Here is a 15066-nt window from a genome sequence, read left to right on the forward strand (position 1 = left end):
TTTTTTTTGCTCAGGATTGCTTTGGCTCTTCTGAGTCTTTTTTGATTCTATAAGAGACATGGAGTTTTTTGGTTACTAAAAAAGTTCTGAAAAGAAACCAAAAGTAAGAACCAGTAACTTGTGAAGTTTCCTTATTGCTTGCCTATTAGATCCGCCAGGTTCAGAATCCAATTAGATTTCTTGCCTTTTCAAATCAAGGATTTAGATCTCTGGTAATAGAAAAGACAGTATAACAACTAAATAGAAATTATTTTAAGTGAATAGGTTAAGTTGCACACATAAAATAACTTTAAGTAGAATAAATATCATAGACAAAAGATATCCATAATAGCCCCACATTCTCTACTCAGGGTTTTTTTTTTAATCGGGCACTAACTAGACTGTAGTTTTGTTTTTCGGCAGTACTAGGGATTGAACCCAAGGCCTCACATATGCCAGGCGGATACTCTAGCATTGAACTACTCCTCATCCTTTTTAAAATTTATTTTCAGACAGGGTTTCTCTAAGTTGCCTAGGTCAGCTTTTGATTCTTCTACCTCTGTATCCCAAATAACTAGGATTGCAGGAGGACTATGGCATCTCTTAAATAAGCTATTGATCATGGGCTTTCTATTTTTTTAGAATCACACCTCCTTTGGCAAAATTCTAATCAAGCTGACTTTCTCATCAGTGAGGAAGTAGTTCATTGACCATCCCAATTGTGATGTATATATATTTGCATTTTAAAAGAGTTTAAAGGAAACATTTGAGAAATACCTGGTATCTCATAGAGGTGTTCTAATGCTTAAGATTATAGACAAGAAAGTTTGTTCATAAACCTTGTCATAATGGGAGCGTGATATGAATGACTTTAATTTTAAGTATTGCATGATATTCTTACTTCCTTATTTTTACTTTAATGTATGTTATGTCTTTATAAAATATGATTAGGTTGAATCTATTTTAGTGCCTGATCCTACCCAATACTATAAATCTTGAATCTAAATTAGACTTTTTTCTTTTGGCAGCACTAGAGATTAAACCCAGAGCCTTCACACTGAGCTTTATCCCCAGCCCTTTTTTTATTTTTTATTTTGAAACAGGGTCTTACTAAATTGCCATATTACCCAGGCTGAGCCTGATCTCCTTCTGCAGCCCCCCAGAATGCTAGGGTTATAGATGTGTGCTTCCATCTGCAACTTGATGTTGTTTTTCCAAGCTTTGTTGTCATTTACAAAGCTCATGTGATGTGCCCAGGTTACTCAGTATGGCCCTTGACAATATTATGGTTCTACTGCCACACTTGCAGGTCCTTTCTCATCCTTAGTATCTGAATGAGAGCTTGCTAATAAACATTAATTTATAAAATTATTCCTGTGGCCTTTTGGCATACCTTCCAGGGACCTGAGAGTCAGCTCCTTTACTTTTCTGAATATCTCTAGGCACCTAGCCTTTAGAAAATTCTGTTTCCTTAACTGCCTTTTTTGTTTCCTATTCATCTTACCTGTATATTTTTAATCAGATAGTCACTGGTTTGGTGAATTCTTTGCTATTTCTTCCTCTGAGAAGTGGAATCTAATTCCTCTCCTATGGAATCTGGGCTGGCCTTCAGTACATCAATAGAATATGAGAGAAATTATGTTATGACATTTCCAAGTCTAGCCTGAGCCACTATGCAAGAAGACCAACTCTAAGGCTACCACCATATTTTGAGGAGGCACAAGTCATATTAGAGATCAAATTTATCATTCCATTTGACATTTCCAGTTGATCTCAGCTTTTCAACCGTCCAGGTTAAGACAACAGACATGAATAGAAGCTCCTTGGATCCTCCATACTAGCACATTTGTTAGCACCTGAATAGCATTGAATTACTTTTGGCAATACCAAATAAGACTAAAGAATCAATTCCTCAGCTAATCACTGCTTGAATTCCTGGCCCACAAAATCATAAACTATAATGAAGTAGTAATTTGTTATAAAACAATGGATAACCCAATCAACAGGTTCCATCTTCATCTTCTTTGTTTCTAGGAGCAGATCTAAGCCTTCTCTTACAGTCAGCAAAGTGTTAGGAAAGGTGCCTTAACTTTTGTTTGCAAAAACAAAATTATTTTTGTGTTTTATATCTGCTCATTTTCAGAAGCAGCATGCCTGTAGTCCCAGCACTTGGGAGGATGAGGAAGGGCCACAGTTTCAAGGCTACCCTAGGCTACACAGCAAGTTAAGGCTGGCCTGAAACATAGTAAGAGTCTATCTAAAAAAAAAAAAAAAAAAAAGCCAGAAGCACAACACTATCTTTTGTGGGTTAGAAGCTCATACCTCCTCTTAGAAAAGACAAAAGACCATCTGATTATTTATTTCCAACAGCAGAAATGACTGGTGGATAATCTGATATCTACTTAATGGTTAATTTACAGCTATCTTTCCTATCGAACTGTTTTCTCACAATACCTGTTATAGAGTTATAACAGCAGTATTGCTTGATAGCTTCACCATAACAAGCTAAAATCTCTACCTTTGCTCCAGCAATCCACAACTACTCACTGTTCCCCAATTTATCAAACTCTCGCACTAGCATTTCTGCCCCTTGCAGTAGCCTTCTGCCTGAAATGCATACTCTTCCTTTTACTTTCCATCTCACAAAAACCCACTAGTTCAAGCTCAGCCTAAAAATTAACTCCTGTGAAGCATTTCCCAACCCCAGTTTCCTCCTGTTTCTTCTATAGCATTTTGCACATTTCTGCTATATCCTAAACGGCATATCATTACAATTTCTGTTTATGGAACTATCCATTGCCATGTGAACTATCCAAGGATAAGAAGTTTTATTTACATTTAATCCCTGGTATGTAGCACTAAAACATGATAGTCAGTTAGTGAACAATGAATGATGGCTATATAAATGAGAGAAAGTGAATGATCCTTTAAAGTAAAAAGAAAGCCTAAGTTATTACTTCCAGATCTTAGTCTTAGATTCCCTCCTGAGCAATAAAAACAATTCTTATATTCTGCTAATGCTGAAATGTAACTAGCATATAATCCTCACTAACTGAAAATGCACAGCCAGTTATCTCCAAGCGAATCTTGTACTTAGTAACCTACTTATGCTCAGGTATTAAGCAGATTAATAATAGTTCATCATGGAGCTGTGGCAAATGATTTTGGCTACCCTGTGGCAGCAATTTCCCACTTATTTGCTAGCAACCATTGTTTTATTCCTAGCTACAAGGAAAGAATTATGATTGTTCTAAGTTACTTTTTGCTTTCCTATTGATTGTGCTGGGTATGGACATGTTACCTAATTCTAGCAAATAAAATGTAAGTAAAAATTTTTAAAAATTAAAAAATAATAGTTCATCAATCTTCCAATTAATACTCAATGGTTCCTAAACATCTTAAAGTTAAATGTGCATCTAGGATGTCAAATGATATTATTTCTTGGTCAAATTAATAAATACTACACACTTTAAATAAAAAATATTTAACAATAGCACTATGGAAATGAGACTATAGGAAAGTCAACGAAATGTTTTTAGTCATTTAATTCATGACTAATAATACATATCAGAAATTATTGCATTCACTAAGAAACTAAAAGCTAACCCTACATTTTTTTCTCCTGGTAATTTCTAATATTGTGAAAAGCTAACTCTTTGGCATTTTCAGTAACAATGTGTGAAGTTATTTAAAAAAGTAGGTGTTTATACCTTGTGTCTGCACTTGTTAGAATTGTAAGCATTCTTCAGCTATCATTTGAACATTCAAGATAACTCTACTACCTGATATTTTCACTGAATAAGCATTGTTGTATCTTTGCATTTCTGACATTGAATTCTAATGAAATAAACTTAAACATTTTCTTCATTTTTTTAAATCCACTCTACCCTAATACCAGTAAATACCTTGATATATAAAGTGCTTCCTCACTCTTCCTCCCCCTTATGTTTATTGTTCCATGTAAATTGAAAGGGAAGCAAATTATTCATTTGCCTGACTATTGAAACATTAAGAAAAAGGTTACTGTATTTAGGTATCTTGTGTTAGAAACACTTATTTGTTCCCACTCTTTCAGCACTTTTTTTTAAGCAAAACCTACATTTTATTTATTTATTTTTAGCAAAACATTTACCTGTGAAGTCAGAGAGAAAATGTGAGAAGGATATTATTTTATTATGAAAAGATATGCTTTCTTCTTCAGCTCTCGCCCACCTTCCAACTTAGAATATACAATCAGATTTTTAGTGTAGAGGCAGTTATAGTGGCTAGGGAGACTTCCTTGGTTTAAATGCTGACTTTATCACTTTAGATTTGTCTAGATTCCATAGGGTTGCAGTATACATTAAATAAAGTAACATACAAAGTACTTGACTTGTAATGGCACTTAGCAAATGTTAGTTCACCCCTGTACACATAAATGGTTTGGGCTGTTTGTGCCCTGTAAGGAAGCATCAGTGGTATTAATGGTTTTCACTTCTTTACTGCCATCATAATTTTCATTAATAGAAAAATCCACCAAAGAGCTGAAATCAATTGAAAATCTCTTTCTTTTGGTATGCTCATTTTAGGAATGAGAGCAAATGTATGAAACTTGTTGTAGCCCATAAACATATGAAAGAATGCCCAACTTCACTATCTAAAGAGAAAGAATAATCTTTGATACATTCATATAAATAGAATCTATGGATTCTCCAGTAAAAATTCTTTAGTAAAAAATTATAGGTAATAAGTGGATTAATTTTGTTAGTATAATGTTTAGTTTTTTTAAAAGCACATTGGGAAGGTAATACATAGTATAGTACAAATTTTAAAAGTCCCCAAATGATCAAAACTGAGTAATATAGTAAGAATATAGATGCGTAATTTTTTAATGAGGGAATAAAAATAATGCAAACCAATAGGTAAATTAAAATGAAATTCTAAGAAGTAATACAAAAGAAGCCAGTAGAAGAACAGAAAAATAAAAATACAAGAGGCAAACTGAAAATAATAGTGGCATAGTAGACTCAAATCCAACTATATCAGTAATGACATTAGAAGTTATAGAAGAAACACTAAAATTAAAAGGCAAATATTGTCACAGTGGATAAGGTGAAATACGATCCAATTATATTTTGTCTACAAGAGACATTCTTTAAAGATATAAAGAAATTTTGAAATATGTTTTCAATCAATGAACATAAGTCTAGAGTAGCTATATTAATATCAGAAAAAGTACACATGAAGATCAGTAATCTTACTAGAGATGAAGCAAGCTTGAAAAAGAAAAACACTTAAGGGATTTATATTTCAAAACTTTCTGTAAAGTACAAACATTGAGATAGTATGGTACTGGCATAAAAATTGACAGCTGATCTATGGTAGTACTGTGTAGCAAGGACAGGCGCCACCTTCACTTAGACTGTGTTAACTTTATGTTGCTATTACAAAATACCTGAGAAAAATCAATTTAAACGAGGAAATTTTTATTTTGGCTCATGGATTTAGAGATTTCAGTCCATAGTTGGCTGGCTCCAATATTAAGGGCCTGTTGTAAAGCAGAGCAATATGGCAGAGGAAAGCTACCCACCTCTTGGTGACTGGGAAACAGAGTAAGGGAAGGAGGAAAAGAAAAATTGTACTTAAAGTGTAATTCAATGTTTTATTTTTACATTGATTTGTTCTTTATTATGTGTATATTCAAGTCAAACATATGGTACATATCATCTACCCTCCAAGTTTATGTAGAATAAGTAGGATAATGTACTTAAAGTGCTGTACACACTGCTTGGCATGTTGTAAGTACTCAGTAAGTGATAATCATTATGTTGATGATGTTGGTGATTTGGTCAGAGGAGACAGAAGTGGTGCTCATTGTTTAGATTGTTCTTTGGGGATTGGCCTCCTAGGGCATCTTGATGAGATTTGTTAGTGGTACTCAGAATTCCCACTCATGTTAAAGTTGAAGTAGCATAATGTGTTCAGTTAGTTTTCAGAAGTGATTGTTTCAATGAGTAGCACTTTGTTATCAATGAAATCTATGTGAATTGTTGTTGCTCTTGTTTCCTCTAGGAATAAATTTTATTGTTATCGACCTCCTGGGTTTGTAGAAATCACCTTTTATGAAGAGACTTTCTTTTAAATGCATAACAATATGAATGAGATATTCCCACATCTAAAGCTTAGTAAAATTCCACTAATAATATTGTGATATGAGACTTCAGTATAATTTTCATTTTCATTTTAATTAATTTAATTTAATTTTCATTTTCTCTCTATACAGGAGGCAGACAGTGGGGAAGAGGAATGCCGGTCACAGCCCAGAAGGTATATCTTTTCATTATATCCTATAGTGCCTTTATATTTACTGGTTTTTCTTGAAATCTTTTTCAGTCTTGTCAGATTAGCTTAATCCTGATTTTCCAAGATGCTTCATTGTTCTTTCAAAAATGAGACTGCTGGGGCTGGGGATTTAACTCACTGGTGCTGCCTCCTGCCTTGTAGGTGCAAGGTCCCAGGTTTGAGTCCTGGCACCAAAAGCAAAGAGGGCCAGGGATGTAGCTCAGTGGCCCCAGTACTGGAAAAAAAAAAGAAAGAAAATAATCCAGTGCCTGGTTTAGAAACCTTTAAAATGTTAGATTGTTTTTTTAAAAAGGATGCAGACTCGGTAGAATGCTTCTTTAGCATGTTTAAGGTCCTAGGTTAGGACATGAACTGTACCTAGCTAGTCTTCTGAGAAACAATAAACTTTGTTTTGTATTTCTAGGGAAAAGAAAAACCTTGAGTTCAATCCTTAGCACCCCCCCAAAAAAAGATGCAGAAAAACCAATTTTGACTCAATTTTCACCAATTTCTAAGGAACTACCTTGGGTGATAAACAAATAAGTTGTCCTTACTTTTTGGTAGCATGTCAACTGAAGAACATTTCAGCCTTCAGTTTTATATTTACAGTTCTCATATTTTTATAGATTTTGGCAAATCTTACAGATTTAAGTATTTCACTTTATACTTATACAAAGGGTATACTGAATAACCTACTCAATCTTTTAAAATACAGGGACACCAGGGACACCCCACCACCACCTACACACTTCCTTGACAGAATAGTGGGTTTGTTATTAGAGTTATCAATAACCTCTACTAATAAAAACATTATGAGAAAACTCTAGGAAGTGTAAAATAACACTTCTGTGGCAAATGTGCAGCTCTAGAGAACTTGGTTAGCATGCACAAAGCCCTAGGTTCAATCCCCAAAACCAGAAATGCAAAAACACAAATTTCTGTTGTCTAATTTACATGGTTTTTAAAAGCAACTCTGTCCAAGAAAGATCCATGGTAAATTCTAGACGATCATTTAAATGTTAACCAAACTTGTATCCTCTAAACTCATTGATGACCCATCTGAATGATACAGAGAATGGATACAGTAAGCTTTCTCATTGTAAAAAGTTGGCTAAAGGTAATACTTCCTTAATGATTAATTATCAGGTATTTGTTGATAAACAGTACACCTTTCTTTTGTAGACTATAACTTCAAAAATAGCTCTTTTCATCAGTAACTGAAGTTACTAGTAATATTTTTCTTGTCTTAGTTATCACATAAATTTTGATTGAAAGCTTCATTTCTCACTGTGTTAGGGAAGATCTGACAGCAGATTTTCCTTGTTTTGCTTTGGGCTAAAAAAGTACAAATTCAATAAAAATTTTACCACAGACATCATATCCTTAGTCACATTAGAATGTAAAAAAGTTTCCAGGCTGGGGATTTAGCTCAGTGGTTCCACCACCTGCCTCACAAGCAGGAGAGAGTTCTTTGGGATGGGAAGGTACAAGGAGGTGATCAGAGCAAGGATTTGTTGCATTGACTAATTGGTGATAGCCTGAACTTGATTTTGTAGGAATTGTGAAAGAACCCTGAGGAGGCATGGTCCAAAGAGGAGGAAGAGGAGAATACAGATAATAGGCCCAGTTAATAGAAGGAGCCATGGGGCCCAGTTCCTGATACTGGTCATTCATTGTCCAATTTCTGCAGCCTTGTCATTTAGCTTTTTTGCTGCATCTTGTACTCTAACTGATACAAAAGCAACATTCTTCTCCTAGGAAGATACATAGGCTGCCTTTTTCAGCTGTGAGAAGATCTAGGTCCCTATGATTTTGGAGGGCTACTATTGCCAGGGAGTCTAGCTGGTTCTGTAAGGTAAGAATGGAGTTATTTCCTTGAAGCTATCAGAGAGATCTTTGGAAAGAGTATCATAATAGGTCAGGGAGATGGCTAGACCTGCTATTTCTGTCCCTGTGGCAGTGACAATACCCAGACCAATAAGCAGGTGTACCATTATTAGGCTCCTGCATGTTAGATCAGGGCTCTAATGGTGACAGGAAGGCTCTGATTTGATTCCCCTGGAGTAATGTCTGTTTGGGAGCTGAGGTGTGTCAGTGTGCAAGTGCCAGCCCAGTTAGTGGGTCGGCATAAATAAGTGGAATTCCCACAAAGGAAAACAAAAACACCTTGGCTGGGTAATCAGAATGGTTGTGGATGCTAAATAGGTGTGAGAGCTTTTTGTTTTCATATTCTCAAATTCCCAGAATACCTAACAGGGCAGCTCCCATCAGAGGTTGGAAGAACACCAAATGGGGGATGTTGCTGTCATTTACTGCTCTGTCCTCCCATTGGAAGAGGAATCTTTTGGTATCTATTAAAAGCCATTGTTAGGAGTGGTTAAAGGTAGGCAAGGGGAGGCATTCTGAGCAAATGGGAGATTGGTGACAAGAGGTCCATGGATGCACAGTCATGCATGGGAAATGACAGCTGCTACAAAAATCTGACTGTTTATTGAGCAGTGATGTTGTTGTAACCTTAGGAAGGCCGGAAAAGTGGCCAGGCTGAATGAATGGGGAATCCTGAGTGACTTGGTAATTGGCATGGCTGGCTGGAGCCAGTAACAGTAACACAGTTACATCAATGGTGGGGGGAGGGGTAGGTGTCCTAGTGGTATACCACAGGACAGATTACACTGAATGCAGACGGGCGCTTAGAAGGTCAGACTAGTATCAGTAGTTAGGAGCCAAGTTTGGGCTTTGTTGAGCCCCCTCATATAAGGAGAGGTTAGTGATATAGAACTGAAGGAGTCAGGCTGCACATCCTGTCTGAGGGTTTTTTTGTTTTTGTTTGTTTGTTTTTTGTTTTTTGGGGGGTCATTTTATTGGTGGAGAAGTTGGTCAAGGACTTTTTGTTTAAGAGTAGGAGTGGGCCTTTTATCTCATACTGGGGATAGTATGTGAGGTTAGTAAAGATCCAGACCTGGGGAGGGACTGGAGTGGCCGCATAAATGGCTGCAGACATGGAGATACAGAGACAGAAGTTTTTGTCTAAAGAAGGATGGAATGAGTTTAGCAGGGAGTGAGTTAGCTGTAGGATCCTATAGAGATAATTAGGGGCCATCAGGAGAAGGGCAGGGGTACAGCTATGGGGTACAGCAAAAAGAACAAAAGGGCTAGCCAGACAAAAGCGTGCAGGGAGGAGGAAGGAAACCTAGTTACCGTGAGGGCAAACATAAAATGATTCCATCCCTAAGGCAGAAGACAATTGGTTTGAAGCATGACAGGATTATTAGGAAAATCCACAGGAGAATGCATGGTAGAAACAGAGGGTGTTCCATCAATCTTTAATAGATAGATAGATAAATAGATAAATAGATATTTTTTAAGAGAGCCCTGAAACCACGAAAGACCAAGGCCAGCTGAATAAGGGAAGTGGGTGAAGTGGCAGGATGGGTAGAGGCAGGGGATTTAAGTGTCTTCCAGAATTCAGGATAGCCATAGGGGAGATTACTCGTGATTTCCACAGGGAAGGGTAAGGCCATTTCTCAGCAGGACACAGCTTTACCTGCAAGTGATGTACCCACTGGAGAAGGTCTTATAGGTAGACAGATGTCAGGGTGCTATAGATGACCAGGAAGGGTTCTGTCCACTTGTGCTGTTGGGACCTGAGGTTTAAATCTTTAATTAAGACCAATTTGTTAGCAAAGTTATCTTCATAAGACTGAGCGTCAAGAGAAGAACTGGGAGATAGTCTTTGATGGACCTGGCCTCCAGTCTGAGGTTTGGCTGTGCAGAAAGATGTGGCCATATAAAAGCTTGTATTTACTGTATCCTGTAGGTTCCTGAGGGGTGGTTCGGATGTGAAGGAAAGTGATTGGGAGTGGAGAAACTCAATGTTTTTGGAGTTGGAGTGTGAGCAAAAAAGGGAAGGAAATTCTGACATGCTACAACATGGTGAAACCTTAAAGATATCATGCTAATAATAAATATTATATAATTCTACTTACATGAGCTACTTAGGGTAATCAAACTTACAAAGACAAAAAGTAGAATAATAATTACCAGGGCATAGAGGTAGGAGAGAAGAGTAGGAAGTTGTTTAAAGGGTATGAAATTCAGTTTTGGAAGATGAAAAAGTTCTGAAATAGATGGTGGTGATGGCTACACAGTGTTGTGAATATACATATGCCACTGAGTCACTATTTAAAAATGGTCAAAATGTTAAATTTTATGTTATATACATTTTACTGTAATTAAAAAACAATACATGCCATACTAGCTCCCTTTTGTGACATTTCAATTCTGGCAGTGATTTTTCTTTCTAGAAGAATAAGCATAAAATTATGACTATACAACATCAAGTTGTATATTATTAGCTTTTTGGTAAGCAGATAATTGTAAGAAAAGTGAATGACAGTATCTATTTTCATATTTATGAACTCACAGCTTTTCTTGTATGATAACCCATTTTACTGACTGGGGAATGGCCAGGAAGGTACTATTAAACTAAACCATATAAAATGTCTGTGTTCAACCATTTTGACCTATAAACAGCTATCTCATATGGGTCAACCTAATATGCTACTAAAATACATCTTTGCAATCTCAATACTTTTTTAAGTTGAATAATAATGACAGAAAACAAAGTACTTTGAGCTTTTAATTGAGCAAGTAAATATTTTAATTATAATAGAATTCTTTTCCTCTGTGTACTATCTCCAAGGTAAGAATTGTATGACATAAATAATGACCATTAGGAGGTTGTCTTTCAGCCAACAACTTACAGTATTGAATAATATAGTGTCAGTGATCTAGGGAAATTGTCCTTTTAAAAAGGACAAATGGGTACATAAGCCATTCAGGACAATTATTACATTTTCCTTCTCAACTCAGTACATAAAATATGCTACTTTTTTTTTAATTTTCCAAGAGCAAAGAAATGTTTTCATGTTTTTAAAATGAGTGTCTTCCTGGGCCAGGGATTTAGCTCAGTGGCCCTGCGCCTGCCTTGCAAGAGCAAGGACCTGAGTTTGATCCCTAGTTCAAAAAACAAAGCATCTTCCTCTCTGGTCTTTAATAAACATAAAGAACTCACCATATGCTGAAAAATTGTACATCTTTAAAGACTTGATCTTTTTCCCAATGTACTGTAAATAAAGCCATGAAAACAAAATTTGTAGTAGAAGGAAAATAGAGTATAGTGTGGGACAGAGGTTTCTCAGAAAATCTTGGAAACATTGGTTCTTGAATGAATGGGATTTAGATAGGAGAATAAAAGATAAGATGAGCATTACAAGCATGTAAGGGTGAAAAGAATAGAAGGATATCCTCAGAAGTCTGGAAATAGGTGCTGATGTATTTTAGGGACAGTAAGAAAGTAATTATCTATATCTTAAAAGCAGTGGCATTTTGACTTGATAGATCCTTGTATAGAAGAATGCAATGGTTATCAAAAACAAAGTCTAGCAGTCTCATACAGTATGAGAGGAGGCAGGAAAACTATTCAGGAAGATATTTCAGTAATTTAGGCAAATGGCCAGTCCCCATCTGAGAGCAACATGAAGACAGGGCCTGTGTTTTATCTCTGTATCCACAGCAACTAGCATTTAGTTGGCACCCAGTAAATGCTTATTGAATGAATAAAAATAGAAGAATATTGATATCTTTTCTAGAAATAATATAGTTGAAAAGAACTCTTATGTGAAGATATATGAAGAGATAACCTTTGGACATGTGGAACACAGGGCAACAAAAAAGGAGTTTGAACACAGTCAAAACATAAGGAGCTCAGGGCCAGGGATTTGGCTCAGTGGTTCTGCCACCTGCCTCACAAGTGCAAGGGCCCAAGTTTGATCCCCAGTACCAAAACAGCCAAAAAAAAAAAAAAAAACTAACGAGCTCAGGATGTAGCTCAGTAGCAGAGCAGCATTATGAGCAAAATCCTGGGTTCAGTTCCTACCACTACCAAACAAAAACAACATAGAATCAGAGCACGTACTTGTATATGAGGTAGTTTCATAATGGCACTGTAGTACTAATTGATTCAATTTGTAGCTGAATCTTTCCCCCATATGTCTATCTCTGGTACCCCATCATCTTTTCTTTATCTTGTATTTGCCTCATCTGTTTTTACTTGTGAGATAAGACTTCATCTTCATTTAATTTCAGCCTATTTGGAGACAGAATTTTTCTGTGGTTTTCAATATTATAACAGTAAAATATATTGCCCACGTTTCGGCTATGACAAGAAAACAACCGTACTTCTCCCACAATCTATGTTCTAGTTGGATAATATATTAACCTAAAGGATATTAGTATTTTACCTAAATTTAAAAAGAGAAGAGCTGTGTATGTTGGTACATGCCTGTAAACCCAGAACTTGGGAGACTGAGGCAGGAAGATTGCCATGAGTATGCCATGAGAATATCGCCAAGGCCAGCCTGGGTACATGGTGAATTCAAGCCCAGCCTAAACTACACAGAGAGACTTTGTTAGAGGGAAGTTCAGACTGCTGTAATATGAGTTGATAATTTAATCTTAATCTTTATAAATCTCGGGCTGGGGATTTAGCTCAGCAGTGTGGTGGCCTGCCTTGCAAGCGCAAGGACCTGAGTTCAATCCCCGGTTCCCCCCCCAAAAAAATCTTTATAAATCTTAAAGCCATCTCATACTTACAGAAAAGTTGCTGATATATAGTACAGAGAACTTCTTTTTCCTAAACTACCTGATGGTAAGATGCTCCATGACCTCTTTTCTGTTTTAAGAGAATGATAGTGTTAACATTTCATGGAGAAGCCAAATATTTATTTCAGCACTTCTAACAGGATATATCTTATCTGTATCTACATATTTATAGCTATATATCTATATTGAGAGAGTGTATGTATGTGGCCCCCTAAAGTAGAATTCTCCATGTATTGTGTCTAATTGACTACTCTGAAAATGTCTGTCTCTTGCTGTTAGCCTTTTTGCAGCTTGACTGTGCTGTCTACCTTAGTGGTTACTGTTCATGTCCAAATAGAAATCTGCTCCTTGTAAATGTTTACATGTGACCACCAGGGGGAGGTAAACTGTCCCCCAACCCTCTTGAGTACTGCTACCTGTACAGAATAGCCCTTCTGAGATGGTGAGTGCATATTTTTTAAAGATTCTTTTCCTAGCTACTTGAAAGCAGTAAGAATTTTCATTTCAATGAAGTACTTTTTGTTTTTAAAGATTGTATTCACAGACCTTCTTTATTTTTTATTTATCTGGCATATTCTGTGTCTAGTGGCTATGAAAGGCATACCTCACAATACAGTTTGAAAGGCAAATCTGATTATCTCAACCATAATAAAATTAGGTATTTCTTTTAAAGACAGATAAATAATTTTATTTTACCCCAAATGTTCATGATATAAGCAAAGGAAAAGAAAGATCGATATCCCTTCAACTCTTGACCTTGCCAAACTAAATTATGGTACAGTTACTTTCCAACATTATACAATCCAAATACTGATAAAATGTTAAATACCTGTCACTGCTAATTATTTATTAGTAACAAAACCCTCTCAGCAATACAACTTAATGACTACAGATTCTTGTAAACTGCATACAGAAGGGAAGAGAGTATAATCCTTTCTTTTCAGCTAAACTTTCTCTCCCATTACTAGGAGCAGTACTAAACAGAAATTATATATTACTCTTCAAAAATTATTTTCCCAATTAAACTTGAATTAACTTAATTTTTAAAGTATTTTAAGTCATTAAGTAATAATTAACTTTAAGTGAGAACCAAGGAATTCCTCATCCTTACTAACTTTACTCTCCCCCTAAGCTCCCCCCCTGATTAGAATCTTAACTTTCCTCTAGGAAATAGATGCAGTGATCTTTTAAAAATTAATAAAGTTGGGGCTGGAGGTGTAGCTCAGTGTTTGAGTGCTTGCCTGGCAAACAAAAAGCCATCATTTAATCCTTAGCACTATTTCCCTCAAGTGAGCAAATTTAATATACTTGACTAATTTTTGTTTGTTTGTTTTTCTCTTTTGTGTTAATTTTATCTTTTCTTCATTGAGTTTTTTGAGGGTGGGAATTTTTCCCTCTTTTCCCTCTTTTGGTTGTTTTTCTCTTTTCCCCTCTCACCTTTTATTGCTCTTTCTTCTTATCTTTCTTTTATTTTCCTGTATTTTGCTCTCTGTTTATCTTATTTCTTCATTTGTTCTTTCGTGCTACAGAAATATTCTTGAACACTATTAATTTTCTTTTACTCTCAATGGTATTCCCCATCTCACTTTTTTCTTCTATTTCTCATATTCCATTGACTGATTTCTCACATTTTGCTTTTTTCATTTTCTGGTTCCCCACTATCTTTTTTTTTTTTGAGACAGGGTCTCACTATGTAGTTGAGACTGACCTGGAACTCACTATGTAGCCCATGCTGGTCTCAAACTCACAGTGATCCTCCTGCCTCAGCCTCCCCAGTACTGGGATTACAGCAGTGTATCACCACGCCCAGCCCCCACTATCTTTATTAGTGTAACTACTAAGCTTTATGAATCTCTAGATAGCTTGCTAATTTTATCCTATTGCTGTTGAATACTGTCCTATTGTTAGTAGAGGTAAAGTTGTTCCATTTAGTAAATATTTACTGTAGGTCAATACTAGGCTTGTCTTAGTGTTCATACTATAACTATAGAACTTTCTGTGGTTAAGGGTGGTATATTATTGGTCCATAGGGTTTGTCAAACTTATTTTGTATTTGATGCTGTAATTGATGTTGATTTTATTATTATAGCCAAGGCACATAGC

The 15066-nt window shown here is 36.0% G+C and overlaps 1 protein-coding gene across 5 annotated transcripts in view; it reads left to right on the forward strand.

Annotated features, from left to right (window-relative positions):
- Ssh2 (slingshot protein phosphatase 2) overlaps positions 1-15066 on the forward strand; it is a 246545-nt gene that overhangs the window by 84476 nt on the left and 147003 nt on the right. For all 5 annotated transcript variants that reach the window (XM_010642219.1, XM_010642223.1, XM_010642220.1 and 2 more), the window contains one exon: positions 6242-6285. In XM_010642219.1, the coding sequence (XP_010640521.1) occupies positions 6242-6285 (44 nt within the window). The remainder of the gene's footprint in view (positions 1-6241; positions 6286-15066) is intronic.

The sequence above is a fragment of the Fukomys damarensis genome, unplaced genomic scaffold, assembly GCF_012274545.1.
Source record: "Fukomys damarensis isolate Sample0158 unplaced genomic scaffold, DMR_v1.0_HiC HiC_scaffold_13, whole genome shotgun sequence".
Lineage (NCBI taxonomy): Eukaryota > Metazoa > Chordata > Mammalia > Rodentia > Bathyergidae > Fukomys > Fukomys damarensis.